The sequence below is a fragment of the Parus major genome, chromosome 1A (genome assembly GCF_001522545.3).
Source record: "Parus major isolate Abel chromosome 1A, Parus_major1.1, whole genome shotgun sequence".
In the NCBI taxonomy this organism is placed as follows: domain Eukaryota; kingdom Metazoa; phylum Chordata; class Aves; order Passeriformes; family Paridae; genus Parus; species Parus major.
In genome coordinates this window covers 37,709,251-37,736,952 of record NC_031773.1, presented here as the reverse complement: position 1 = coordinate 37,736,952, position 27,702 = coordinate 37,709,251, and the positions used below count along the sequence as shown (strand labels likewise).

General features: G+C 35.8%; 1 protein-coding gene across 3 annotated transcripts in view; it reads right to left on the bottom strand.

Annotated features, from left to right (window-relative positions):
• The window catches only part of PTPRQ (protein tyrosine phosphatase receptor type Q), a 122,692-nt gene that overhangs the window by 19,822 nt on the left and 75,168 nt on the right, over window positions 1-27,702 (bottom strand). For 2 of the 3 annotated variants that reach the window (XM_015628111.2, XM_015628114.1), the window contains 10 exons: window positions 22,902-23,023; window positions 19,022-19,208; window positions 16,508-16,752; window positions 15,830-15,896; window positions 15,097-15,255; window positions 13,650-13,872; window positions 13,100-13,173; window positions 7,610-7,709; window positions 6,717-6,845; window positions 5,416-5,460 (listed from right to left, as the gene is read on the bottom strand). In XM_015628111.2, coding sequence (XP_015483597.1) covers window positions 5,416-5,460; window positions 6,717-6,845; window positions 7,610-7,709; window positions 13,100-13,173; window positions 13,650-13,872; window positions 15,097-15,255; window positions 15,830-15,896; window positions 16,508-16,752; window positions 19,022-19,208; window positions 22,902-23,023 — 1,351 coding nt within the window. The remainder of the gene's footprint in view (window positions 1-5,415; window positions 5,461-6,716; window positions 6,846-7,609; window positions 7,710-13,099; window positions 13,174-13,649; window positions 13,873-15,096; window positions 15,256-15,829; window positions 15,897-16,507; window positions 16,753-19,021; window positions 19,209-22,901; window positions 23,024-27,702) is intronic. The other variant, XM_015628112.2, reaches the window with a different exon arrangement.

Below are 27,702 nucleotides of genomic sequence, written 5' to 3'. Positions count from 1 at the left end.
ACTCAGAAAGCTTGTCTAAAGGACCAAGTTAAAAAGTTTGTAGTAATTCAGTTTAAAAGATAAACCATTCCTTCAAAAAACTCTAAGTACCCCTTTTATGTGTCTGTTCCTCCAAATATATATTCTTACAGAAAATATTATGAAAAGTATTCTATAATACAAATTTCTACTGTATTGCTGTCATAATTTTTGTATAAAAGAAAAAAATTGTTTTAAAAATAGTTGGTTTATGAAATTGTTCTTAATTATTAAAATCTTAACTGAGATAAAATGAGATGAATACAATTGTTGAATAACTTATTATTGAGCATCAGAGAAGTTAATTTCAAAGCTACTAAGGATGCCTTTGTGGTACATACCTTTTTAGAACAGTTATCCTAAAACAAAGGAAACTAGCTATGAAAGCCTCACTGGATCAGTCTCACTGGAGTTACATGTATTCACAGAAATAAAGGTGCTTACTAAGGACAGCTGAAGGACAGCTTCAGAGTGGAAAAGAGGACAATAAGATAAGAAAGCATGCCACTCTATTTATTCAGAATGTTTAGACAGGTAGCTTGTGCTTATTGTATCACATAAGTTTGTGTTCTGTGGCACATGAAGCTGCCTTCTAGTAATACTGGCAACATGATAGAACTAAAGTTTCCTAACAAACAAAGGGTTTTTAATAGCTATACCAAAGTACTGCACACAAATATATATTTGTCTTTGACTAGGACATAAACTTTTTCCAGGCTTTTTTTCTGGTAAAGATTATAAGTAGACTGAAGGGAAGTTACACTTCTTATTTTTTTGAATTCTCCTATCTTCACCATAGAACAACAGAAAAAAATCATGTCCCAGTTGACAGTCTAGTAATTTTCCAAATACTCTCAAATTTTTACCAATGAGGGGCTTACTGCACATAATTTGCAGTAATAAAATGGAGTTGGGTCATTAGGGAATAAAAATTACTTCTGTGCTGTACATAAGCAATCCAGGTAGGCCATTTAGTGTTTCAGTGCTGAAGGTACATGGATCCAATCGTATAAGTTTTTTAAAGCAAGGCATCTAAGGGTTGACACTTTAACCTAGCTGTAGGAATTTAAGTGATTTTTAGAACTACTGAACTGTCAGATTTCTGTTAGTAGCAAGTGCACATAGCAGTGGCTTGGTAGCTCAGAAAATAAAATGATTAAAGTGCTTAAAGGAAAGATAATGTCTAACTTGTCTAACTGTGGCAAAGATGTTGGCTTTGTTGTGTAAGGATTTTCAGAAGGGATGAATTTTTGTGTTCTCAGTAAAGACTTTCAGCAATTCTCAGTTTCAGCATCCTTAGGCTTAAAAAAATAGCACTTTTTCTACATCTCTTGAATTGGAATACATAGTAATAATCTTACAGTGTTTTGTCCATGAACAAATACTCATTTATCTGTAATACGGTCCTCCACATTTCCCAGTGTTTTGTGTAAAACTTAGAAATATAAATATCACTACATGTTGATGAACACAACTTAGAATCGAGCCATGGAGTTGAAAATTTCCCTATTTCAGCTGGACCATTTCAGATTCCCACTTGTCTGGCTTTGAAATGAGGAAAGAAAAACATTCTCTAAGATAAAAAATGCTATATAGCCTTAAATCTGATTTTCTTTTAAAACAGTGTATTGTTTCATGTGTGGAGTTTTTTGAAGACTATCAAAAATCTGAATCCAACTCAGATTACTTGTGATAGAGCTAGAAAGAAGCCATTTATTTGTTTTGGCAGTGATAACTGAAGACATATTGTCACACAGACTCAGCTTTCTCTCTGGGTCAATCATCTGAAATCTACAGGGAATTAAAACTTCATCCAACCAGAAAACTACAGAAATTACTATGTAGGCAAAAGGCTTAACTCATAAGCACCACTCTCACTTCCTAGGACCAACAGAGGAACTAATTTTTAACAAGTTAATTGAGAGCAATATTAAGCTTAACCCTTCCTACATATTAAAGGCCTAAGGAAAGAGAACACATGGTCACTTCTTCCATTGTACCAGGACACAAAGATTTATAAACCTTGTTCTCCTGGAACACAAACTTCAGGAAGCCTATCTTTGTTAGCTGATTACTAAAGGGAAACTCGAAGAAAAAGGCAAGGCAGAAGCCACGCCTACCCCTACTCAAAGGAAGACAGGTCTGTCTACACAAAGTATCAGGCTGGTGTACAGAAATGTGTCTGCAAAATTGTTACCTCAAATATAGACACCTACTAAATGTATATAGGACAGATAAGATCAGACAATCATTTATATAATACTTTTCCATAATCATTCTGATATTTGCAGGGCCTACATTGGCTGCAATACAGAAATATTTTTTTCTGAACCCAATTTCTTTACAAGCTGTTTCACATAGAGTGAAAAAAAAGCCTCAAATGATCAACCACAAGGTTCAACTTCTGAAGGTAAGATTTAAAAAAACCCAGGCATCTAAATGGCTTTATCCTTACTGTGGAAACCACTGCAAAATTAGGGTGCCAGAGAGGTTGTCTCCCAGGTAAGCACCTGAAACAGGGAAGAGCTGTATCTCACCAAACCTGGTGCACACTGAAAATTTAGGGACAGAATTTATTCACAGAAGACTAGTGTCTGCTTTGAAGAGTGACTTGGTAAACCCTGTGCACCTGTTGTAAATAAGGCAAGTAATGAGAGCATCCAGTATATGTATATTGAGTGTGCTTAATGAAACAGTGTTTAATCCAGTTCTGATTGATGGGCTATATATGTTCTGAACAAGGTTGTTTTTTACTGTCTCACCCCATCTCCACCATCATGGAATGCAATGTATGTCCCAAACATTCAAAATTAACATTTTGGATTCATAAAGAACATCTCATTTTCCACTAAATCCAGTAGGACTTAACTCCCTGAATGCCCTCTGAAGCTACATCCAATTGATCAAATGCTTAACAAAGACTTGTTGAGAGTGAGTGTGTATGTACTAGCTAGTATTAGTAATTTTGGCCACTGAAGTTTGTCAATAATGTTTTTACAATTTTTAATTATGTTAAAAGACTACTACTGGAACTGGGATTTATTCTTTAAATTTCTTTAATTTCCTAGCCCAAAAAAAAGTTACCCACAAAAAAGTTTCAAAGTTGTCCAAATGGAATGCTTGGCACTTTGAAATTTCTCTTTTCCTACTCAAACTGACTTTTGTAGTGCAAAATATTTCATATTAAAAAAGGTAAAAATGTGTAAAATATGTTTTGATTAACCTATACTGAACACTGGCTGAGCTTCAAGCTATTGAGTTTTTGATCTAAAATTATGAAAAGTATTTCTCATCATACTCATATAGAACAGAAAATTTTTTCTAATATATTGGTTTTCCTCATGAGATACCAGCTGCAAAAATTTTCTGAGAATATGAGCCAAGATCATAAGCCATGTTCCACTAAGTATGAGAGAATGTCTGAAGAGACAATGGATGAGAGACAGGCAAGAAGGATCTCATGGAGCAGGCTAGAGCATTTTGATTCTGTGGATGAACTGTCAGCTGCGCGTGCCTTTATTGATTTATAGCAGCTAAATAATATCATGTCAGAGTAGTGACAAAACCCCCTGTTTTCCAAATTACCCCCTTGAAATGAGCACTGAATAGGATGATTCCTATTCAGTGGAAGAGGGAATAGCCCTGTATTGTTCTGTTTTCAGCCAGGATTTTCACACAAACTCCCCATTGCCCTTTCAGGGTAGGAAGCTGGACCAGATTTCAGTCGATTTACCACTATCCGAAAAAATACAAACATGCCAGTCTGGTTAAAGGGATCTGTCCATCTCTGCCCTCCTCATACACTTGCAAAAGCCACAAATTGAGACACAGCAAGCATTGCAAACACAGCTGAGACAGCTGCCTAAATGTGGCCAGGGTACTCTGGGCAGATGTAGTGATGCCCATTCCAAATGCATGGGAAATTTAATGTTGATGACTGGAGTCATCAACATTAAATACTAGAATTAAACATGCTAACATGTCACTGCTTTAACCACAAATCATGAGAATGACAGGGTCAACACAAGAACTGGAACTGTGATTGAGTTCAGCATAGCTGCTCCCCAGTGGTAACAGGTACAAAAGTTCTTTCATGGTGCAACTGTGGAAGTCTAAAAAGAGGAAATGAAAATATTTTAGTCATTAGGTTTTGCAGTAAGCTGCCTTGGGACATTCTGCCACGTTTCTGCCAACTCCCTGATAGAACCCATCATTACCAGGAAAGATTAACTAAATTAAAGACAGCACTAAAGACACCTAAAATGTTCCTTTTGGCCACTGACTTTACCAGAACAGATTATTACACATAGTGAAAGATTCTTTGAGGCTTAAAAAAAAAAACAAAAAAAGCCAAAATAAACTAAAAAAAATTTTAATAGATAAAGGATATCCTGCCCCTCATTACTATATGTATGTTATCTAGGAGAGTACCTTGGGATATTTTCTATCTTCCAGATGAAAAGATGTCATGAATCCTGTCCTGAGGAGCTCTCAGTTAGTGCCTGCACTTCAACAGTTTGTCATAATATTCAACAAAGGACCTGGGCAAGGAGCCTGCTGTAGCTTTAGTGCCACTACAGTTTGAAAAATAATAATCCAAAATTTTAACAGCTGAGTCCTGTACCTTACAGCAACAGAAGTAGAAAGTCTTTGCTTTTGGCCATTGAAGGCCAGTTGGAAGGAGGGAAGAGAAAAAGACAGATGAAAGAACATGAAAAAATTGCAAACCAAAATGTGAGACTGACTCATTACAATAAGGGTGATGTAACTAAAACTGCTGAAGCATTGCTCAGTAAAGGTCTTGCTGTGCATAAATCATATAATGAAGTGTACATAAGTATGAAATATCATGGTTTTCAATTACTGTTTAGCATTTGAGACTGTAAAAATTAAAAATACACAAAATTTAGACAGAAAAGCGGCAGAATGGTATTTGCAAACCAACAAAGGATTTGATGCATGGATATGTTGCTGAGATTGTAGGGGCATAGTATGAAACAGCTGCAGTGTGAGTACAAAAGACAGTTGAGGAAAAAAAGTAATTTCTCTGAAGTATACATATCCTAACTTCCAAAAGAAAGAAACAGCAAGTTTCTTATATTTACACTACCTTTGTTTCATATATCAGGGTTATATTGCCACAATGTTTTATGATTTCCATTTAAAAATTACCCTGATTTATTTCAAAATAGTTGTGGAACCCCCCTAACTCAACATTAGGGACTAAAAATACAGCCAATTTCACAATGAAGAATACTATTGTTTGTTATTAGAATATCTGCAAAGACTGACATTTCATTTTGATTAATTATATCATTCAATACAGTATGATAACACACAGGTGAAGAGAATAGAATGGAAAACACACCATGTCGCTTCAAAAATACAAAAACTTACTGGATGACAAAAATCTCCTTGCGTCTAAAGAAAAATGAAGAGTATCTGGAAGTAAAATCCATTAACACTTTAGTACATAAACAACATTAGTACGATTCTTATTCAGCTAACAATGTGGAAACAAGGTAGTTTAGAAAATCCATCAGGATCACTTATCTGAGGCACAGTTACCACAGTGCACTGGCAGTGGTTGTGCCTTCAGAGGACGCTTTGCACTGTTATTAGCAGGTACTAAATCCTGCTATCTGAACAAGTGCCCCGCACAGGACATAGCCCAACCCTTATGGCAATGAGTTCCAGATGATTCCCAGTATGTTTTCTCATCTGTTACAAGCAGCCACTCTTGTGTGCTCTATTTTGAACAGGTTTGTGCATGCAATCAACTTGCTCTGTACCACACACAGACATACACAGAAACCCCAGGTCAACAGCTACAACCTTTTATCTTTCAGCTATTCCTAGTCTGCAACAGTAGGATATTTGGCTACTAGGGCAAGACTATTTTAGGCTTCTCATCTTTAAGGAGACTGCCTACCACAGTGTTTAATCTGTGACACAGCAGGGAAAATACAAGCAGGTGAAGAATGTTCGCAAATATTTCTAACACAGTTGGATGTCACATATTATTGATAATCACCATTATATTTATTTATTGAATAGTACCAATATTTCTGGCAGTCAAAAAGCAGTTCTCCTCATAGAAATCTGTCACAAGATTTCTTGTCAGATACAAATTATGAATTGCTGCATGCACCTTAAATGAGCTGATGTTAGGACAGCCAGTGTGCTGAGCTCCACAGAAACCCAGATGTTATGCCAATCCCTTTTTTAAAAAAAGAAAAATGCTTTAAAAATGTCAATTAAACAATGACAGATTTGTTCTTGAGCTAGTTGATTTGTTCTTGAATTAGTTGACAGGGACTTCTAGGAGCCTGGCTTTTTCAGAAAGCTAGTGTAAATTTGCAGCCTACACAAAAAATCAGGCCATTAAAAAAATATATAAAAAACCTTAAAAAACCAGGAATTCTGCATGTTTAAAATATGTAGCCCTTCTTTGGATAACACAATTAAGCAGTGATTTGCACTTGTTTTTTTATCTTGTTGTAAAAAGAGCTTAAGATTAAGTGATTTTCTAAAAGCCAGTGAGAAGTGTCTTGAGGATGGAGGTCATTCTTTGAAAAAGGATCTCAGTGACCTGTGTAAATAAGAACAGCACAAACACTTCCAAACAAGCAAAGGTCAGAACGGGGTCATGGCTACAGACCCTTTGGGCTACTGTTTTGCCTAAGGAGTACGCTTACCGTGTAAATCTCTCATCCTTCAGCTCCAGGTCTGCCACTGTGATCAGCTGATCCAGTTTGAATTTAGTGTCAATAATTTCAGCGTCTCGTGGGGAGTATGTGCCTCCCTCTTTTTGTTTTTGCCGAATTCTAATGGAAAGCAATAGTGAAAAACACACATGCAAAACATAAAAGGACACATATGTCAATACTTTGATTTGACAGGCTGAAACTGAAAAATGGTTGCCAGGAATCCTTCCTTGGCCTTTATTCTTGTCTCCCTTTTAACAGTGTAATTTAGTCAAATACTGAATTTGTGTTGTCTGAAATTCAGAAGAAAGTATCTACATGCTGTACTCTTTTAGTTTTCCAACAAAAACTCTTTGGTAATGCCTGAATAATCCAGCTGAGTAAGAACAGAACTGATGAATGAGCAAACTAACATCAAGTGTGCAATACACAGCCTGATTCTTTACATGGACATTTTGTTCACTATTTGAATTTAAACTCAATTTGTGTATTTAACTGATAAATTTATTAGGAAGACAGAAGATAGAATTGAGTATTTACTTCATACCCAGCTGGAGATAGTATTAGCCATCAGGATCACTACAACCAGCTGGCACTCTGATCTGTCAATACAGAAGTGGCTCTGAAAGGTTAAGAAAGGCTACCACTCTGATTTACACTCTGGAGAAGTTAGACTTTCTTCTTCTATGGGGGTTACCCTCACTATACTGAATTCTTTATGATTCTCTCCCTAAAGTTCTACAGAAAGACAAATAAAAACCCAAACAGAAATCAAGACATTTTGAAAGTACAGATTAGTTCCACTTATAAGATTGTTTCAACTCTTCTTTAAACCATTTTTGAGTGTTTTCAAACATGCTATGTCTAGGATACACAAATCTCACCTTGCAAAAGCATATACTGCAGCCACCAAAAGAACAACTGAAATTATGCACAAAGTAACAGCAAGGACAACTTCTACAGATCTTCCAGTCACTCCTTCACCTGCAACAGAAAGTGGTAAGTTAATACATCATAGATTCTTCAGAACCTTTAAATTTCTGACGGTATGAAATTAGGGAATAATGAAAGACAGACCCTTTTAGTCTCTGTATAACTGCACCCATTTTATGTTGAAGAGCTGCTTCAGAAAGAGAAGTATAACAAAACCAGAAACAGTTTATGTAAGAGTTCCTAAGCATTGCTGATCTATCCAATACATAATTTTAATACAGCTATATGTGCAGGTGTCACCTGGTGTTTTTCAGTTTTACCTGCTAAACAGATTAAGGTCTACACTGCAGTAACATCAGGCTGAACTGAGTTCAGCTCCTGCTTCAGTCCCTGTGCAGGACTGCTCCAGCTCCTCAAGTGGAAAAGGAAGAGCACAACTCCAAAGCAATGAGACTTGCAGATTCCACTTGCAAAATAAAACACGTTATTTTTGGAGTTATACTAAGGGTGCTGAAAGAACTGAACTTCCTGGATTAATCTGCCTCACTGACCATTAAGCCATGCTCCTGGTTTATGTGAGAATTGGTGATATTGTTAGGAATAACCACCAGTAGGTCAAAAGTAATCATAAAGGCCAATATGATAGAAAGGTAAAGGTGTTGGTATTCTAATCAGTCCTTCCAGGTGAGAATGAAAGCTCATTCAGACACTGATAAACTATTTAGATTTATAGTTTCTAGGTGTCTTTTTGAACTTCTTTAATTCTAAATTTCTGGGACTCATTTAGTTTCCCACCCTTCATGTAAACATGTACCTAAAACAAAACCCATCCTCTTTTTCTCTTAGGCAACAGTGAAAATAAGAAAAGCGAGGGAATACTACTGCTGGTATTGTTCCCTTCTGTTGACATTCACCTCCACTTGCTAACTGTAAAATTTTAGCTCCTGGAGAATTTAGCCTCAAGGAGAGGGAGAAAATGTACTGCTTCCTGCCATATGAAACTATTTCCCAAGGAAGGCACAACGTCCTCCCAAGGACACATTGGGAAATGCCATAGTCTTGGCATTGCAATTTTTGGATTTGAGAGTATATTGCAGATGGTCTGAACTGATGTACATAAGAATATGCAATTAAAATTCAAAATGATCCTGATTTATCTGAAGAAGTCACCTTAGAACTTCAGTTGGATGAACTTTTGTAAGAACAAATTTATGGTTCTATATGTAGGCAGGAATAATCAGCTACAATAATACACAGCACAGGTAACAATAGGCTAGGTAGAAATTTATCAGAAGTGTGAGATTATTGTAGGCTGACACCAACATGAATAATCAATATCAGGCCTGTATGAAGTGACAGATGACAGAATTCAGTATAGTTTGAAAAACACCTGAAATAATCTTTCCACTGCATTAGCAAAATTTTAAATGCAACACCAGACATTACAATGTAAGAAAATATTTAATCTCAGGTAAAGATAATAGAATAGAGAAGCAAGTACATACAAAAAATTTAAATGAGAAAATGAATGAAAAAGTGCTGCCACTCACTTTTCACTGTGATAGGAAATAAGTATTAGCAATGTGAAAGAACAGAAGAATATTAAAAAAAAACCTCTACAAAAGTTCTATTTTGCACTGAACAGTGAAGTCTATGTTAAAATGTTCAACTAACATTAATGCAAGAAATGCAGATGTTATTAAAAAAAACAGTGCTGTTAGAATGCCAACCAAGAATTAAAAACACCACATTTTTCTCATGCTTCTTTGAAACAGGAGGACTGAACATATCTCAGCAGACATGTCTGTAGAGATAATCATGGGCATGGGAAAGGAAACAAAACAAAGAATATCATGATGTGCAATTCTGAACTGCTGCACTCAATACAAGATGATAACAAGCTGCAATAATAAAATACCATAAGGTCAGTTTCTATGCAAAAGACAGTGTTAGGAAACCCTATTTCTATTTTTTCCTGTCTCATCAGCTTTACATTTAACATGGAAAAGGTACATTTACACAGGACGACCGAACAGTGATTTACCAAACTAGCCATCAGAGTTTACAAAAAGGTTACAAGCTGCCTTAATGTATCACAAGTTTAAACAGTATTTATCACTGCATCTTAATTATCCCATGGAAAAATGCTGACCTTTCATTGTAGCATGGACATTAACTTTGAAGTGATGAAGTTTCTTCCTCACAATTCCTCATGGATTGTGAGGAAGAAACTCCACCTCTCCAGCTCGAGAGGAAGGTTGTGGTACACCAAGTATGATTGGGTGGGAGCACCTATTAAAACGTATCCTTAACTATAATTAAAAAAACTACAGCAGCTGTATATTCCCATAACTTCTACTTCAGTGTTCCTCCCTAAAACAAATTCCTGTTATTTACAAGAGTATCTGACATGACTCACAAAATGCTTTCTCAAAGTTTTCCATATTTTTTCTACTTCAAACATGTAGTATTAAATTGCACCAAAAGGTTAACTTACTGATTTCCCAGATCAAAGGCCTTTTATATCAGTAGATTTAGAAACCTGAATAATGTAGGGGTTTATTAACTTTTATGAATACCTCTGCCAGAATTCAAATTAAGGTTTTAGCTAATAAAATGAAAGTATAATGTTGGAAACCCACAAATTTCAGAGATTATTACTAAAGAAGCTAACTGATTTAAAATCAAATTGCAATTTGGATTTCAGGCAGCATAAATTTCTCTTGAAGAGCAACTGATATTATGAGTGCAGTAGAAGTAATTAGGTTGCAAAGGTTTATAAAAACTGATTTTTTGGCATGTTTTCTGAGATATATTTCTAGAGCAAGCTGGATGTTCCTATAACCAAGCATGTTCTATAAGGAAACTCTTGGGCAAGGTTCCTCTCAAGAGAGTGCTCTATCTTCAGGACCATTCAACTGCAGTACCTGCATCACTTGTGACATATCAATTTGATAATTTCCCAGCACTTTAAAGAAAGCATGCAAAGAGCTTTGGATTAGCTATTCCATGTAAAATGGAATTACTCTGAAATTTAGAAGCTCTGAAATTTAGAAGCTAAGATCAGACAAAAGTATGTTGTAGCCTGGCCTTAAAAAGCAGTGTTTTATGTTAAAGTTTAGCACAGAAGGCATTGGATGGGTATGAGGAGACATGGATAGCTGAGGAATTTATCCCTGTTTTGGTTTTATCCCTATTATATTTTATTCAGCATACAAACACATCTTGCTTATTTATTGTGTAAAAGGTGGAAAATGTTACCAGTTTTCAGTAACAATACATAAGGCAATGAATTACACTATCTGCCTGCCATTAAGTATTGCAGATTTTTCTGTTAGAAGGGACAAAATTGCCCACAGGACTGGATACAGTTGGACTCATTTCCAGTAAATTTTTTTCCCTGATTGGACACTTTATCTTTCCCTTACTGGGAAATATATTTCCTTCAGTTGCTTAAAAGTTTTAAGCTCAGGACATATAAAAACAAATTTTATGTTGCACTGTCCAAAGCATTCTGGGCTGGAGAAATAGCACCAGATCCTTTCAGAATATTCAGGTAGTGAATTAGCATTTCAGGGTCTTCAGTATCAGATCATGTAACAAATTCCTAAAATGGATTAGATGAATAAGGGAGCTCATATCACAGGAGATGAATGCCAAATGAAAAATATGTGCCCACTAAAATTCTTCTGGGTACTCATCCAGTTGTCTTGATATATATTTTCAGAAAGTCAGGGCTAAAGCTTAGCTATGTAAGTTTTTGACTTATAAATATATTAAAATAACTTACAGATCTTATTGCAATCTGCTATAGAAGATATCATTCCCAATTTTGGGGGTATATCAACATGGCCACAAAGGAATTATGTTTGATTTCAGACCAAATAACTCCTGGCTTATTGGCTAGTTATTAGAACCAGATGGATTCTATTAGACAATAATAATTTATTAATTCATATGGAGCTTTGTCTGTATCTGAAGGATGAAAGGGCTAAAGGGTCATGCCCTCAGATGACCTGCCATTAAGCTCACTGGAATATAATCATAGAATCATTTAGGTTAGAAAAGACCTTTAAAATCATCAAGTCCTGCTGCTTACCCAGCACTGCCAAGGCCACCACTAAATCCTGTCCCTAAGTGCCACATCTACACATCATTTAAATACCTCCAGGGATAGTGACTACCACTTTCCTGGGCAGCCCTTTCTAATGCTTAACACTTTTTCTGTGAAGAAATTTTTCCTGATATCTGATCTAAACATCTCCTGTCACCACATTTCCTCTTGTCCTATTGGTTGTTACCTGGGAGAAGAGACTGACACCTATCTTGCCACAACCTCTCTTCAGGTAGAGAGATGTAAGATCTCTCCTGAGCTTCCTTTTCTCCAGACTAAATGACCCCAGCTCCCTCAGCTGCTCCTCACAGGACTTGTGCTCCAGACCCCTCATCAGTTCCATTGCCTTTCCCTGACACGCTCCAGCCCGTCAATGTCTTTCTTGCAGCCATGGGACCAGAACCAGACAGGACTCAAGGTGTGGCCTCACCAGTGCCAAATACAAGGGGACAATCCCTGCCCTGCTCCTGCTGGCCACACCATTGCTGACCCAGGCCAGGATGATGCCCTTCTGGGCCCCCTGGGCACTGCTGGCTCATGTTCAGCCACTGTCACCAGCACCCCCAGCTCCTTTATCCCTTGGGCAGTTTCCAGGCACTGTGTCCCCAGCCTGTAGCACTGCATGGGGTTGTTGTGACCCAAGTGCAGGACCCAGCACTTGGCCTTGTTGAACCTCATCCAGTTGGCCTCGGTCCATTGATCCAGCCTGTCCAGATCCCTCTGCAGGGCATTCCTGACTCCAGCAGATCAACACTCCTGCTGAACCTGGTGTTACCTGCAAACTGACTGAAGGTAACCTTGATCCCCTCAGTCAGGTCATCAACAGGGACATTAAAGAGGACTGGCCAAATACTGAGCCCTGGGGAACTCCACTAGGGACCAGCTGCCAGCTGGATGGAGCTCCATTTAACCACCATTCTTTGGGCACGGCCACCCAGCCAATTTGTCACGCAGCCAAGAGTATCCAATACTAGTTCTACATCCACTACAGAAGGAAACAACACAAACAGAATAGCTACTGGCTATTGTTTGCCAAACAATGTGAACTATCCTGGCAACATTTTTATTGGTATACTTGAATCTCTGCAAAAAATCTTTATCAATACTGCCTCTTCATTTAACAGTCCAGGCTCACATAGAATCTCTTGACAACATCAAAAGGACATATAAGGCAATGGATATATTTCTTCAGTCATTCTAGTTAAGCTACATCCAACAAACACAGGGATTATTGATTTCATGGAAACCACTTGACTAAAAAGAAACATGGAATTGTGTAGACTCTTTAGAAATAGAGAAATACTTCAGTAAATTAGAGTCTTCTTACCCAATGTTTTGACAGGGTCAGAATAGTCAGAATCTGTAAACTGCCCCTTAATGTTGGTGGCTCTGAATTTAAATCTGTGAAAGAAAACCAGGAAAACTAATGAAATAAAGTTTAAGTGCCTTTTCTTAAATATGGTTTCATTTACAAACTAAAATAATATATTTAAGTTTAGTATAATATATTTAAAATCATTAATAACCTACAAAAGTGACATTATGACAGATATCAAGAACTCAGTGTCAAAATCTTAAACGTATAAAAAAACCCCACTGTGAATTACTTATCTTGAATTTGGATTTATTTCATTTAATAACTCAATTAGCATCTTCTTTTGCTGAAAAATTTTGTTAAAAATTTTTCTCCCATATCTATGCTCTGCCAAAAAAGTTAAAATTAGGTCCATATGATGATCAGTTCAGTCTCCTCCTCTTCTAATTTAACTATATGTTATTACTTTTATATTATTATTATTAAGTATTTGAGTGTTTACATAAATCTATGTTGCACTTAAGTCTGTCTCTTGGACAAACATGGAGACAAATGTACTTACAGGTACTGCTTTCTTGGTTTCAGTGGGCCATTACATATTTTGTCTTGACTGCCTGGTATCAGACATGTAGTATCAGCACCTATGACATATATCTCTTCTTTCCCACTCCGATCTTCTTTTCCTTCTATGCATGGTGGGTTTGGAAAGCCTTCATTTGTAAAATATGGCCTTGGTCTGTTGAAGTAGGCATCATACCACTTGGTAACATTCCCATCATGCTGAGCTATTGTCAAAAAAAGAAATAATAGATTAAATTTACATTCTAACCAGACTGAAATTAAAGAAGTTACATGGGAAGTTATTTTATAAAATCTTAGCATGCTACTGGTGCAATTTACACAATTAAATCTATAACTGCATTTGCACCTAAACCCAAATTTCCTTACCATCCACACTATCCATGTTTTGCTAACTCTGAGTAAGCCAATTAAATCATGTCTAGAAAATCTGAGGGGCAATTTCACACAGCAGTTCTGCCTATAGATTGTATTACTTGCAGAAGACACTCAGCTTTGAAACTGAGCATGGCTAGTTAGCAAAGCCAATAAAAACTCTTTGGTCTGAATACAGTCAGGATTGTTTCATAAATTAAATTACTAGATTTCCACATGTGGATGGTACCCAGCAGCTCATGAGAAAAAATCTTCACAATGTTGCTAGCATGGAATTTGTTTTTCTTCCAGTTTGAGAGAATCTTCACAGCAATAGCTATGAAGTAAGTGGCATTAGGATTAGTGTTAAAATGCAAAATTCAGAAAAAAGTGAGGCACTTAAGGTGAGTTCACTCAATGTGCACACTTTATTTCTATACTTTGAAACAAAGTAAAATCTAAGGTATTTAAATACCTGGAGTTTGTCCTTCTTAGGTAAAGTGAGCCTGACCATACAATGTCCTGTCATAAAACTCCCACTCACATTGGTAAACAATTACTTAAAAGGTTTCACAGCACTGTTCATGTGAGTAAATGTTCATCAGCCCATACAAGGGAATAAACATTCTTACCCACAGTCTACAGAAGGGAATTATCTCTGCCCCCGTAATGAAATGGAAATATCAACTGCACATGGCTGCATTATTTTACAGGCAACACTAATAGCAACAGAAAAATAACCTTGCCAAACCCCAAAAGCTTCATCCTTATTTATACTCACAAATGTCAAATATTGGGGTGTTTCCCAAGGAAACAGAAAATAAAGAACTATAGTGATAGAATTAGGGACTAAATAATATTGGTGGCTTCAAACAGCATGGAAGACACTTCACCAGAAAGCATTCCCAGAATCCAGTACCCAGCCCACAGGTATTGGGTGCCCTTAGTGCTGTTGCCACAGCAGAAGTGACTTTGTTGTCTGTCTTCTGAAATTAAATTTCTTAAACCCAAGAAAACAAATGAAAAAGACAGCCTGAATGTGAAAACAGTTTTCAAGGGAACTAATTAAATTCTACCTCCAGCTTCTGCAACAAGAACTTGTATCTTCTTGATAGGGCCGTGATCATCGCTGTAATAACATATTGGCATTCTGATTGTAATTGTTGTAGCTGTGACGAGTAATGCTCCATTGGTATCATAAACTGGTGCTGGTTTCTTCTTGGGCCTTGGAGGTTCTGTTTTTAAGCAAAGAAATACCACAGAGTTCTGTTTTACAATATTTTCACTGCAGGTATATTGTTCAGGCATATTGATGAGTTATGTGAAAAAAAATCTCCAGCATATTTTCAGGGATGACTTAATGTTCTACTTACTGTCTTAAGCCTCTGAAAACTATATTGTGATAAATGCCTATGTATACAATTTCTAATTAAAAAAAAAAACAGTAAAATGAGTGAGTTTTAATTTTGTAATTAATATCAATCAATGTATTTTTTTATTCCAACAACTGTGATACTGCTATTTCTGTGCCATATTCTAAGCTGTTTGCTGACGGTAACTAAAATATTGAACTTGATATGATTATTTCAGTGAGTCTGCATGTGCTTTACAGTATGATTATGATAGAAATAGCAAATGATCAGCAAAACTGAACACTACAGTTCAAGAGGATCAATTATATATTCCCGTTCCTACATTATGCAGCCTCTAAATAATAGCTCAAGGCACACAGCTGTGTACTCACAGGTGGAACATAATTTCTTCAGAATTTATAGAGATTTCAGTAACAGTATACTTTATGGGACATACCTTTGATATCCATGGTTATTTTCAATTGAATTTTTGGCCCTGCACCAGCACCATTAATTGCATACACCTTAAAAAAACAAACATTTGTTTTAATGAGTATTTTAATAGCTTCATATTGGCCAATTTGGGATATATCTGTAGTAACAATGAATGCTGAAATACCTTTTGTCAGTCACACAAGGCTAGAATTTACTTTTTAGCTTTGAAATCCTAAGTATGGTAACAATTCACTGCTTATAGTGTAGCTCTTAAAAAAGGAGTAAGCAAGCTCACTTAAAGAATGATCTTTCCTCCTCTCATGTCCCAGTCTCTGACTATTTTAAAGTACTTCATGCACATATTTCTGGCAAGCTCTCCTTACAGAACTGGGCCTTTCATGTCTAGTGAGCAATTCCAGTACTGGAATTAAGAGAGAAATTTAGTCTTATGCTTGTCTATGTGTCACAAATTGTTTTGCTGAGCACATGAACTGATCACCCAGGCTAGTGACACATCCTGCTCCCACTCACTCTATCCTGTTCATTGTTCCCCTGGCTCCTCAGGCTTGCCTCTCTTTGCATCCCAGCTAACATTCTTGGCATGAAAATCTTCATATTCAGCAAAGTTTCAAACTAATCTTACACTTACATCAAAGAAAAAAAATACCCCCACACCCCCCAAAAATGTAAGAGTTCTTACGCTGACATTATAGGTATGTCCTCCTTTTAGTCCTTCTATCATGGCAGTGACTGACTGATCTTTTTTTTCAATGACACTAAGGTTGTGGATCTGGATGGCAGCAGGGTCATCTTCATTGTAAACCATAGCTTGATACACCTGAATGTTTCCATTTGGTTCAGATGGTGGCACAAATGTTACTTGGAATTTTGTTACTTCATCTGGTATCTTCTGGAAAGTTATGTTGTTAGGTGGGTCTTCAGGCACTGAAATAAATATTTCAATGACCCACTTAATCAGTTCAGTACTATTACTATTAGAGTAAAACCTGAAAAATTAAAATTATATGTTTTGTATATCACTATTATTTCATTGATTTTTTTCTGGGTTTTATTAAAAATCCTTAAATAGTTCTTGCATATGAAAATATTGATAAACACAATAAAAAAATCAAATATATACTGAAATCCTTTTCTTATTGATGGTACTGAATGTTATAAACTTTTCAAATAATGATTAGACAATACTCAGTAGTCTCTACTCAGAATTTTTTTTTCTGATTTTCTACTAAAAAAGCCTGAAAGCATCATTCTACCTCGAAACACATCTGGGGTACACAAATCCTTGCAGAGGCTGACAAGCAAGAAGCAAGTCAGTGAGTATTCCTTTCTGAGAAAAGCAGAGTATTCCCCTGTTGGCAGCAAGCTCCTCCCAACATATAAACAAGCTACCGCGCTCCTAAAGGTCTCTGCTTATCACAACTAAATCTTCAGGAAAAATTTTTCAACTAGCTGATGCCCAGACACAAGTACAACATGCATTTTTCCTGGAGGCATTTTCTTGTCAAACACTGATTCCAGTAGCTTATTCTCAAGACAGAGAAGATATAAATCATTTTTCCAATGTCCCTTTCTGAAAGAAAAGGCTGTAACATTCTTTCCAGGCAGCTAAATATTTATTGCTCTACCTGAGCAGACAAGTATGTAGCGTGACCTCTAAATAGTGAAATCAAATGACGGAAGGCAAACACATTCCCTCAGCCATGGATTTAGGTGCAGTCATCCTGTTTCCCAGGGTTTTTATACCAGCCAAAGAATGCTTACTGATGCTTCTCTGGAGTAAATCTGTGTCAACTGGTCCTAACTAAGCTGTAAGCTAAGCTGTACAAACCAGATGAAACAAGATGAGATGGAAAAAAATAACTGTTCCTCTCTAAAGTTACTGCACCTCCTAATGTATCTCATATTTACATAAGGAAAAGGGCTACCAGAAAAGGTACTACAGGATGCTGTCTCAGAATAGATCCAGCTACCACATAGTTTAATCTTTTTCCACAGCAAAAGAGCATATCATCTTCCAGGGATAGAAATAGGTAATGAATTCCTTAGAATTCAATTTATTTAAAGTATTGGAGATACATATACATATATATATATATATAAAAATATATAGTATCATATCAATAGGGACCTTAGATTTTCATACATCAAAGGAAAGAAAAATTATAAATAAAGTCAGTGTGTAGTACATTTAAGTCTGACATTAACCTGAGTGTGTAACTAAAAAAGTTGTTTCACAGAAGACCTCACTAGAGATAATTATGCTTTATAAACTGGTGATAATTAGTTTGAATGAAGCAGAACTTTAATACCTCTTGAGGAAATATTTTTAGTATTTTGCTTGTTTGTTTGTTTGTTTAAACAATGGAAAACAATTCAAAACCAGCAAAGACAGTAGACAGAGCATAACCATGATCTATGTATGTAAAGTTAGGACTGTATCCTCCCCATGTACATATTTATATTTTTGTACTATTTATAGTTTTCTAAGCAAATGCAAATGCAATCTACTTTTCTGTAACATCTCATCTCTCAGTTTTATTTTTCTGACTAACTTAGCAGCATCATATACTTTTGTCACATTGATATCTAGTTCATGTTCCAGATTGTTTAGAGTCTCTGGAACAGCTGACTCAAGCAGAATTTCCTATGGGCCTCCACTAGCCACTTCCTTCCGCTGAGAATACACAGATAATGTCCTCAAGTCTGCACAGATACCATTTCTAAATGGCAAGATTCACTTCACTTAATTTTTTATTTTTAAATTTTTGCACCAAAACCAAGGATGTTGTATTGAGTTTTCAGTAGTCTCTTAACAGATACCTCCACATGGGTCATCCCACATGGGTCATCCCATGGGTTAAGACACCAAGGCAGGTGTCTCATATATACATGCTAATGTATACATAGAACCTCTCCCTTCATTGGCCATAGAAGTAATCTAGTTGGCTGTGTTCCACATACCCAAATTTTACATGGAATGAGGTAGGATCCCAGCATAACTAAAGGTAAATCTTAGTATTTATAAACATCCCTTTTTTGTTGTCTGACACCTTTTTAAATATTAAAGAAAAAATATTGCTTGAGGAAAAATCTGTATTAAAAGCCCACCTTGTGGTCAAATTCCTCATATATTTATCAAATTAAAGAAACACTGTGAATTTTGATCTGTATAAAGTAGAAAAAAATTACCAACCTGCTTCAAAAGTGGAGACAATTACTGGGGAACTAGCCTTGCCTTCTAGGAGTGCAGCATTAACATCCCCTGTGAAGGCAATGATCACTACTGAATACCTTGTAAATGCTTTTAAATCAGAAATTGCTAAGACTTTATCCTCCTCATTTGTCTTCAAAAACTGAGCTTTATAGTTGTCATTATCCACCTGTAAAAAAATAGTAAAATAAAAATATTTTGTTACAAGGCTTGAAACAGCAAAAGCAGGAAATTATTATTTAAACATCTTATCTAACTTTTATTCTTCCACTTTCCTATCTAGTTATATAGAAGGGTTCACAAGAAGTGTCTGGATACCAAGAGTACAGAGCTGTGCTGGGAATACACTCCCATCCAACCCATGTGTTTCCTTTCTGGCACTACATGAAGTATGTATTCAAGGGAATGGGCTCAAGGCAAACCTGAACCTGCTTGGAGACACTGGGCCAGGGCAATTATAGTGACCTGAAATAGGCATCAAACAAATTAAAAAAATATATAGGCAAAAGATCCAGAAGATGAGCAGTTATATAGCAGAAGATTGTTTAGAATACAATTAGAGAGCTGGGCAGCAATATAAATGTTGATACAACAGCAGAAAGTTCAGTTCTTCTTTGGATGGAAGAACAGAAGCTCTTTTTTATGAGAGAGTTGGGAAGGAATAATTCTCCCACTAGAAAAGCTGGAAAGATTGAAGGTTCAGTCTAAAAAACGGGAGGATTATAGGAGATCTAGTAATAACTTTAAAATATGAAAAAGGGTGTTTATAAATTGAAGATAACCCACTGTTTACAGTGTTCACAAAAATTAAAAAAGAAATTTTACTTACACAGAAAACAACTACAATTAAAAATTACACAATCTGCAATGATATACCTAAAAATGGAACTAAACCCATGACTATTAATTTAGTTATAAACTAAAATAATCTATTCTGGGTTGCTGAGCAATTTTCAGCACTGGATATTATATGAAAAAGATAACAAATAATTTTTGAGAAATACTTTAGGTACACTTGTTTCTGTGTTAGAGCAGGCGAGGGGTTGGATTACATTGTGGATAACTCTTATCCTTACATCTCAAGTAATCTGTATCCCTGCAGAAAAATCTTCAGTGTTGGATTTTATATCAAATTTATAACTTCTAACGGTAGCTTCAAAAAGAAGAAAAAGGGAAAAATGGGTGCTTTTCCAGTGTTTCATCAAGTATCATTTACAAAATTTTATTTATGTATATTCCCACTGCTTCAGTTAATCATGTTTTTATTATTGTTTCTTCTGTGTAATTTGGAAAGAGAATTAGGTAGCTGTACAGTAGTTTTCCCACTGAACAAAATCTGTATTAAATGCAGCTGATAAAACATTAGAATAGCTCAAGCATACCATTTATTTGACAGATAGGCATGTATCCCCACTGAGAATTAACCTGAACTAAACTTTCTGATGAATTAAACAGGCATTCATTTCCTGGGATGGCCATCAAGAGCTGAAATATTTTCTTCTTTCTGACTATCAAAAATCTGGCATATAAATATTTATTCAACACCTAAAGTAAAAACACAGCACTACATCATTGAATGTATTTCTATTCTTCATGAAGTTTAATGGCTAAGTTCCATTTTCCTTAGCCATTTCCAGGAATATTTTATTCGGAAGTACTTCTAATTATAGTAGACAGTAAAGCATGACTTGGAGGAAAAACAGTGGAGTAGTTTTTAGCTTTTCTGATCCTTAAAAATGCAAGGCACATCCTTGTAATTTAAGCAGAATCCCAAGACATTCAGTTATGAATACTAATGATTAACTTTTAGTATATAACAGAGGAAAATCTGAATTATTCTGTTCTATGATGCTATTTTTATAGATATTTAAATACATTTAAAGATAGTCAGTTGAGAATAAAAGTGAGTAAAGTTATACATACTGGAAGTTTGTGGAATTTGGAGTCTTCATAAAAAATTTCCCACTGGGACAATAAAATATATACTAAAAATTTCACTGAAAAAGATTGTGACAGCTTTATTGGTCTTTAAGAAGGAATAGGTTTGTGTACTAAAGTTCTACAGAACTGGCACCTGTAGTTACTGATCATTAGACAGACAACATCTAATTACAAGGAATCCATAAACATTAACTGGCTACCTGATATATACCCCAAAACCTCACTTTGTAAAAACAAAACTGGTCCTCCAAACTGAAGATTTAAAGTTTTTTGAGCTTCTTTCAAATGCTGGCAAGTTCACCTGGAACATTCCATAGATCGACTTCCTTCAGGAATTTTATTATAACTCCTATTGATAAAGTATTGATAATATTTTCAGAGTGTAAATTGAGATTATATAATTCATAATTTTGGAATTATCAGACAGAGAGGAAATTGTTTCAGTACAAGTTGATACAATATTAAACCCAAAAAAAATCAAGCTTTGAAAACTGAATTTTTAAGTTTTATAAAAACCATGAAACTTTTCCTGCTGACGCACTAAAATGCTGTTTAGTCAAAAAGTATAGCAATTTCACAAGGAAGAAGTCTTCTCTAATTTTATTAGAGAGGAAATAAAACTTGATGAGTAGTTTTAGGTGACATACCCATTGGACCAAGCAATCACCCTTGTCATACAGTCATACAGTCTTCCCCTTGTCATACATCCTTCATCCTGCCATCCTATTGCTGCAGTAAGCATGTTCAGAGCTTAGCAAATTTCACTCTACATGCTGTACAATGAACTTAGAATAAGAGAAAATTACAACACTACACATTAGTCTCCCTTGTAACTTTTCTGAGTAGCTTAAAAATATTTGGTATTTTTTAGTGATCTCCTTAGATATTTTGATTGCAGAAATATCTCACCATTAATATGTTAGCAGATCTGTAATTCTTATGACAGATTCAGAAATTAAATATGCACACATTGTCATACTCTATTCTCAGAAAACTTTCTGTTTAAAGGCCTTAAATATTTTGAAGATTTAAATTTTTTTTTTCCTACTATCTAACAGATTGATGCAAAATTTTTGAAACTGAAAACAGCAACTTTTCCTAGGCAATGTCTCATAAACTGCTTCCTATAATTTCTTATTATAGCCCTGTCTGTATAATTTCTGGCAGAACATGGAACCTATATCCTACTTCTCATGTGCTTGACTTTAGAAAGATGCCTATCTTGCTGCAGGGCAGGAAATGGGGTTTATTAATGGCGATTTTAAGGAGTTTTGTAAGTGCAGTAGAGGATGAAAAGAGAAAAGCCACTGGAGTTTTTGTCTTATGTCAGCTTTTTTTGGTTATAAAGATCAAGGAGAGAGAAGTGTTATTACTGTGCTACCAAAATACAGCTAATCTGATGGACAGAGCACCAAGTGCAAAGAGGGAAATCTAGTTTGACTTTAAAGACTTTAAAGCTGCCCTCTGGTGCCGTGTAACTTTGTACAAGTCATTTCTTTTTGCTAGGCTCTCTACTTTGGTTTGTAAAATCACTGTGATGAACCTTTCATTCTTCTGAGGACGAAAAAGTCATTGTGGTTAAAAAGAGGTCGACTTCCACGAAGCTCAACTACTGTTTTCCCATACACCTTTATACATACACATTTTTTTCCTCCAAGTCCTCTTATTAGCACATGTCTTTTAATATGAAGCAATTAACTTATCTCCCATTAATAAATTTATAAATTTACAATTAATTCTTACATGGAATTTATGTTGAAATAGACACAATTATATTTGTTATATATTGTTATATATTATATAATTTACTGGTTTTCAGTCCAGTTATGTCTGTCCTGCAATTTCTATCAGAACATCTGCTGTGCTATTGATATCTCCAAGCATCTGTATAACCAATAAGAGTAAAGCAGAGCTGCCTTACTGAGGTAACATCTATGAGGTAGCTCGTCGGTCCCGTAATGATGGCAGGTTCACTCCAGCTGACATTAACGCTGTGAGGAGATGTAGCTAAAACAGTCACATTTTCTGGAGGACCATCTGGAGCTGTAGGAAAAAATATGCATGTGAAGCATGGCCAAGGAAGTGCACAAAAAATAACCCAGTATAATTTCTATGGCCAGTAGAGATTTGAAAATAAAACTTTGTCACACAGTTAAGATTAAACACAGCTTAAATAACTTTAGAAATACATCTTCCAGTGTAACCACTACAATTTTTCTAGAGTATGGACTATGACTTCATCTTATATTGAGATTATAGGTTTATTTAATTACAAGTTCTTTTAAAGTATTTCACACAACACAAGCAAAATATATACAAATATCTATACAAATAGACAAGCATAATACATTTGTGTATGTCAAATTAATCATTTAAAAAACAAAAAAATTGTGAAAAAACATCATATTTTGCATGCTAGAAAAAATTTCCAGCAGTATCAGAAGGTACAAGCAGAAATAATTTTCTACATTTCCTTTCAATTTATTCTTAACATGTTGAGAAACTACAGAAAACCCAAACAAAAGAAGTGGTAAGAACTGAAAGACGGCAAGAATGTTCACATTGAGAAATTAGATTTCCCTAAAATTTCCATTTGTTGGAACATATAATTTGTTGAGGTGATATGTGAATTAACCTAGTTATTTCTTAGTAATGAATGAGAAATGAATGAGATTATAGTAACATCTCAGCAGTTCTCAGTAAATGGTATTATTTTTTCATAATAGCCATTTAAACTTCAGGAAAATAAAATTTGGAATAGAATGACAAGAGATTTGTAGATAATTACAGAACTTGGCTCCAGGGTGCCTTGTTTTCGGATCTACTACAAAAAGAAGACAGCTGTAGTGTCACTGAGCAGCCTGTTAAAAAACAACAACATATTTGTACATATTTCTAGAACTTTACTTCATGGTGCCTTCTTTTCAGTCTACCACAAAAATACACATATGAGTTAACAGCATATTATAAAAAATTACTGAAGCGATGATACCTATGCTAATTAGAAGATGCAGTCTCTTTTCTCAAACATGATTAACATATGAATATGTAGTTTGCCACTATCAATCATTAGACAAGAGGGCTAAATGAGGAAAAATTGGAGGGTATAGAAGGCTACTTAGCTCTTCAGGAAGAACACAAGGCAGGAAAAGGAAAAGAACATGGAAAGAAGTATGTAGCTGTTGCAGTTATGAGGAAGATTAATGAGGAAAATAATAAAATTTTGCACTATGGAGGTGAAAATTTGGCACCATCGTTGCAGAATAAAACAGAAATATTTGGGATTAGGAAAGGTGCTATGATGAGTTTAGGGTGTTGGATACAGGAATTAGATTCCTGTGCTGGGATTAGCAGGACTATACAAGACTTTATAGGCAGGATCAAATTCAACCATTGGAAGCAGTCCCCAAAAATATTGAATAGCATGGAACAACTGAATGAAGAGCATAACTGAATGAACTGTGAGTGCACATGAGGGGTGGTAAAGGAGAAGAGTGCTCAGGGAAGGCTGGCTGTCAAGTGGGGAGCTACAACAGAAAAACAAAATACAAGGGTAAGCAAGTTCCCTGCAAATTAGAATAAACACAAATTTTATTTTTCAAGTAATGCACATCAGGCTTGTTACCAAGCAGTGTCTTTCAGTGTAAACAATTATTCCAGTAACTATGGCAATGATATTTATTGGCTTTATTGCAAAATGAAATTTTCTGGAAAACAGTATAAAACTATATATTCTTATATATGGCTTCTTGAGCCTTAGTTTTCAAACCAACCAAGTTTCCAAAGACAATTTGTTTACAGAACTAATCGACTCTGAAGTTATGCATTAGAAGGTATAAAATAATTTTAAAGCATAATCTAATCTACAAATCATCCAGTCTGCAGTTGCTTATATGGTTAATTTCCATATGCAGTTTATACTTGATCTATTTGTAGATATTTGCAAGAAAATTCTGATTGAGTATGCTATATTTAAGTTACTTATCTAAAGTGCATCTAAGCATTAATACGTGGTTTATTTTCATTATGAAAAGTAAAATATCAGACATTAACCAGATCATAACAAAATGTAGGAATAGTTTCTGAAATAACAGGTATAATTGGGGAGAAAACCACAAAATTAAAGGTATCTGACATGTCTTATGACTTACAAAAAACATCTTTTTTAAAACTGTGTTTGATTCAATGGATAACCACTGCATTCTGATTTAGGTTTGTTTGTGAAATGAATCTGGTCAATATGAACCCATGATATCACTACCCCCTTTCTCTTATAAATCACAGCAATTTACTCTGGAGAAATGACCTAGTCTTATTCTCTCATTCCCCCATAATCCAATCACTTCCTCTCATAAGCACTTTTCTCCTGGTTTTCACAATAATGCATTTTCTGTAACTAATAACCATCATTTCCTGATTATCATGCTTCTATCCTTGCACAGGAATGTGGGTCTTATGGAGGTCAGGGTCATCTTTCCCATCCATCTGTGTCCTGATGCTAAGGCAGCAGTTAAGTGTGTTAGTTTGAAGATAGGTCTGGATAGCCCATCATTTAGCATAATCCTCAAAAAATAAGACTGAATACTCCAGTTTTCTAACAGAAATTCATGCTTGCCAGTTTGGTTAGGATTAGCTCTTTTTTTCCCTTTCCCAGCAAAAATTAAATGTGTGCTTCAGTTATTAAATTTTTAATCGTCTAGGTTATTTTTAAAGAATTTTAAACAGGTATATTAGTCCACAATTATTTTGAAACATTTATTTTTGAGGAAATATAACAAACATAGAAAAACAAGTTATCCTGGGCAAAGCTTTCCAGAAGAAAGAACACATAACAAGACATGAAATCTCATTACTTTTCATCACACAGAAATATTTCTTTAATAGTACCAAGCAACTGGGTATCAGCAGGGATTGGGAATGAAGGTGCTGAAAAGGGAAGCATAACCCTCCGCCCCACACTTCTATGTCCCAGCCTTCATGGGACACTCAAATATCTGGGATTTTCCTTTGTACCTCAGTATATCCTGTCATTAGGGGACTTGGCAGTTTACCAAAAAAGCACTGCATTGTGTAACTGTGTGAGATCCAAAATGAGGTCAGTGATCTCACTGTCATTCATCTTCCATCTAACACTGGCCCTCCACGATTATTTTTCTCTTAGAAAACCTAAGTTCAGCCAATCTTATTCTCCTCATAAATGTAATATTGAAACTTGGGTTAAGTGCAGGTGTGAGGGAACAAAGTGGTGCCACAACAACAAAGGTGCCATCACACTACTTTATGCGAGAGTAAGGCAATTCCTGTGAGGAATAAAGTAATGTGATGAGTGCAAGATAGAAAGCTAAATAGTTTATCTGTGACAACTGGGCTGTACTAAAAATCCACAATATTTTCACAGAGTTAACTATAGCCACTCTCAGTACAGAACACTGCCTTTTTTTTTTTGTTTGTTTGAAATTTGCAAATGAGTTAAAGAATCTTGAAAATAATAGCCTTACATTTGTCTTTGTAATGAACTGAAATAAATAGATAAGATCCTCGCCTTATTCACGGGATAGTCAGAATAATTAGGTATTTCTGCTTTAGCACAACAATCAAATCCTCAGAACTTGTCAAAAGTATTTAGGATTTCTTTTATGTAATTTTTGTGGCTCATGAAGTTTCTTCTCTTTGTATTCTGGGAAATGAGTCTAACAGTTTTCACCTTAAATCCTCCTCCTGATAATAAATAACCTCCTGAACATAATACTTTAATATTTTCTTTAGGCTTGAGAGAAATACAAATTTCTGAGAACCTAATGAATTATGAAGAAAAAATCCTTTAGCTACTATTTCACAACAAAGGTAACTTTACCTTTGGTAGAAGCAATGTCTTACAGAGACACTTCTTGAAAATCAAGTGAAATGGTGCCTAATTTCTGCCCTCAAATGTGCAAACACAACTCCCCTTGATTTTATGGGCTAAGTACTCAGGGTATTTTACATAGCAGCTAAGCACTCTTAAGCCCTAACAGGCCATGTGTATTGGCTGTGTATCAGCAGGCTAATCCAGAGGATGCTTGGCCCTATCCATGAGGGAAAGGAAAGGGAGATCAACACCTGTTTTCTGCATACACTTTGCAAGGCTGCCCAGAGTGCTGAACCTGTTTGGTGCATTCTGAATTTCTCTTTCCTCATACAAATTGTAGCCTTTGCAAAGGAAAGAGCAGAACTGAGGGGGTTTTTTAACAGTATTTCTAAAAACTAGGCTTTGAAAATATGAGGTGCCTAGAAACCTGCCCTTGCTAAAGATCAGCCACTGCTCATGGAAGCTCCCAGCACTGCTGAAGCACGATGGAGCTGCCAGCTGGCTACCCAGATGTGTCATGTCACCTTCCTCTTTTTTTTCCTCCTCAGCTGATTGCCTTCACCCCAGGAAAAAGACATGACATTTGGAATAATGCCCATGCTTCCTCAACTCTACAGTGGTGTGTTTTAGAGGAACTTATCTCCTGGTGCGTCACCAGTTTAACTCACAGGAAATTCATTGCTGCCTACTTCCATCACCACAGACACAGGTCAGCAGCCCCAGGCACTTGGGCTGGAAGAACTGGTGGAACTTTTCTATCTTTGACCCCACCACTTTTAAACTATCTACTAGAACACACAGAGGACCTACTGCTGAGAATTACACTGAGTTGGTGTGGAAAGGGCTTGTGCAGCCTATTGAGATGTTTATACTT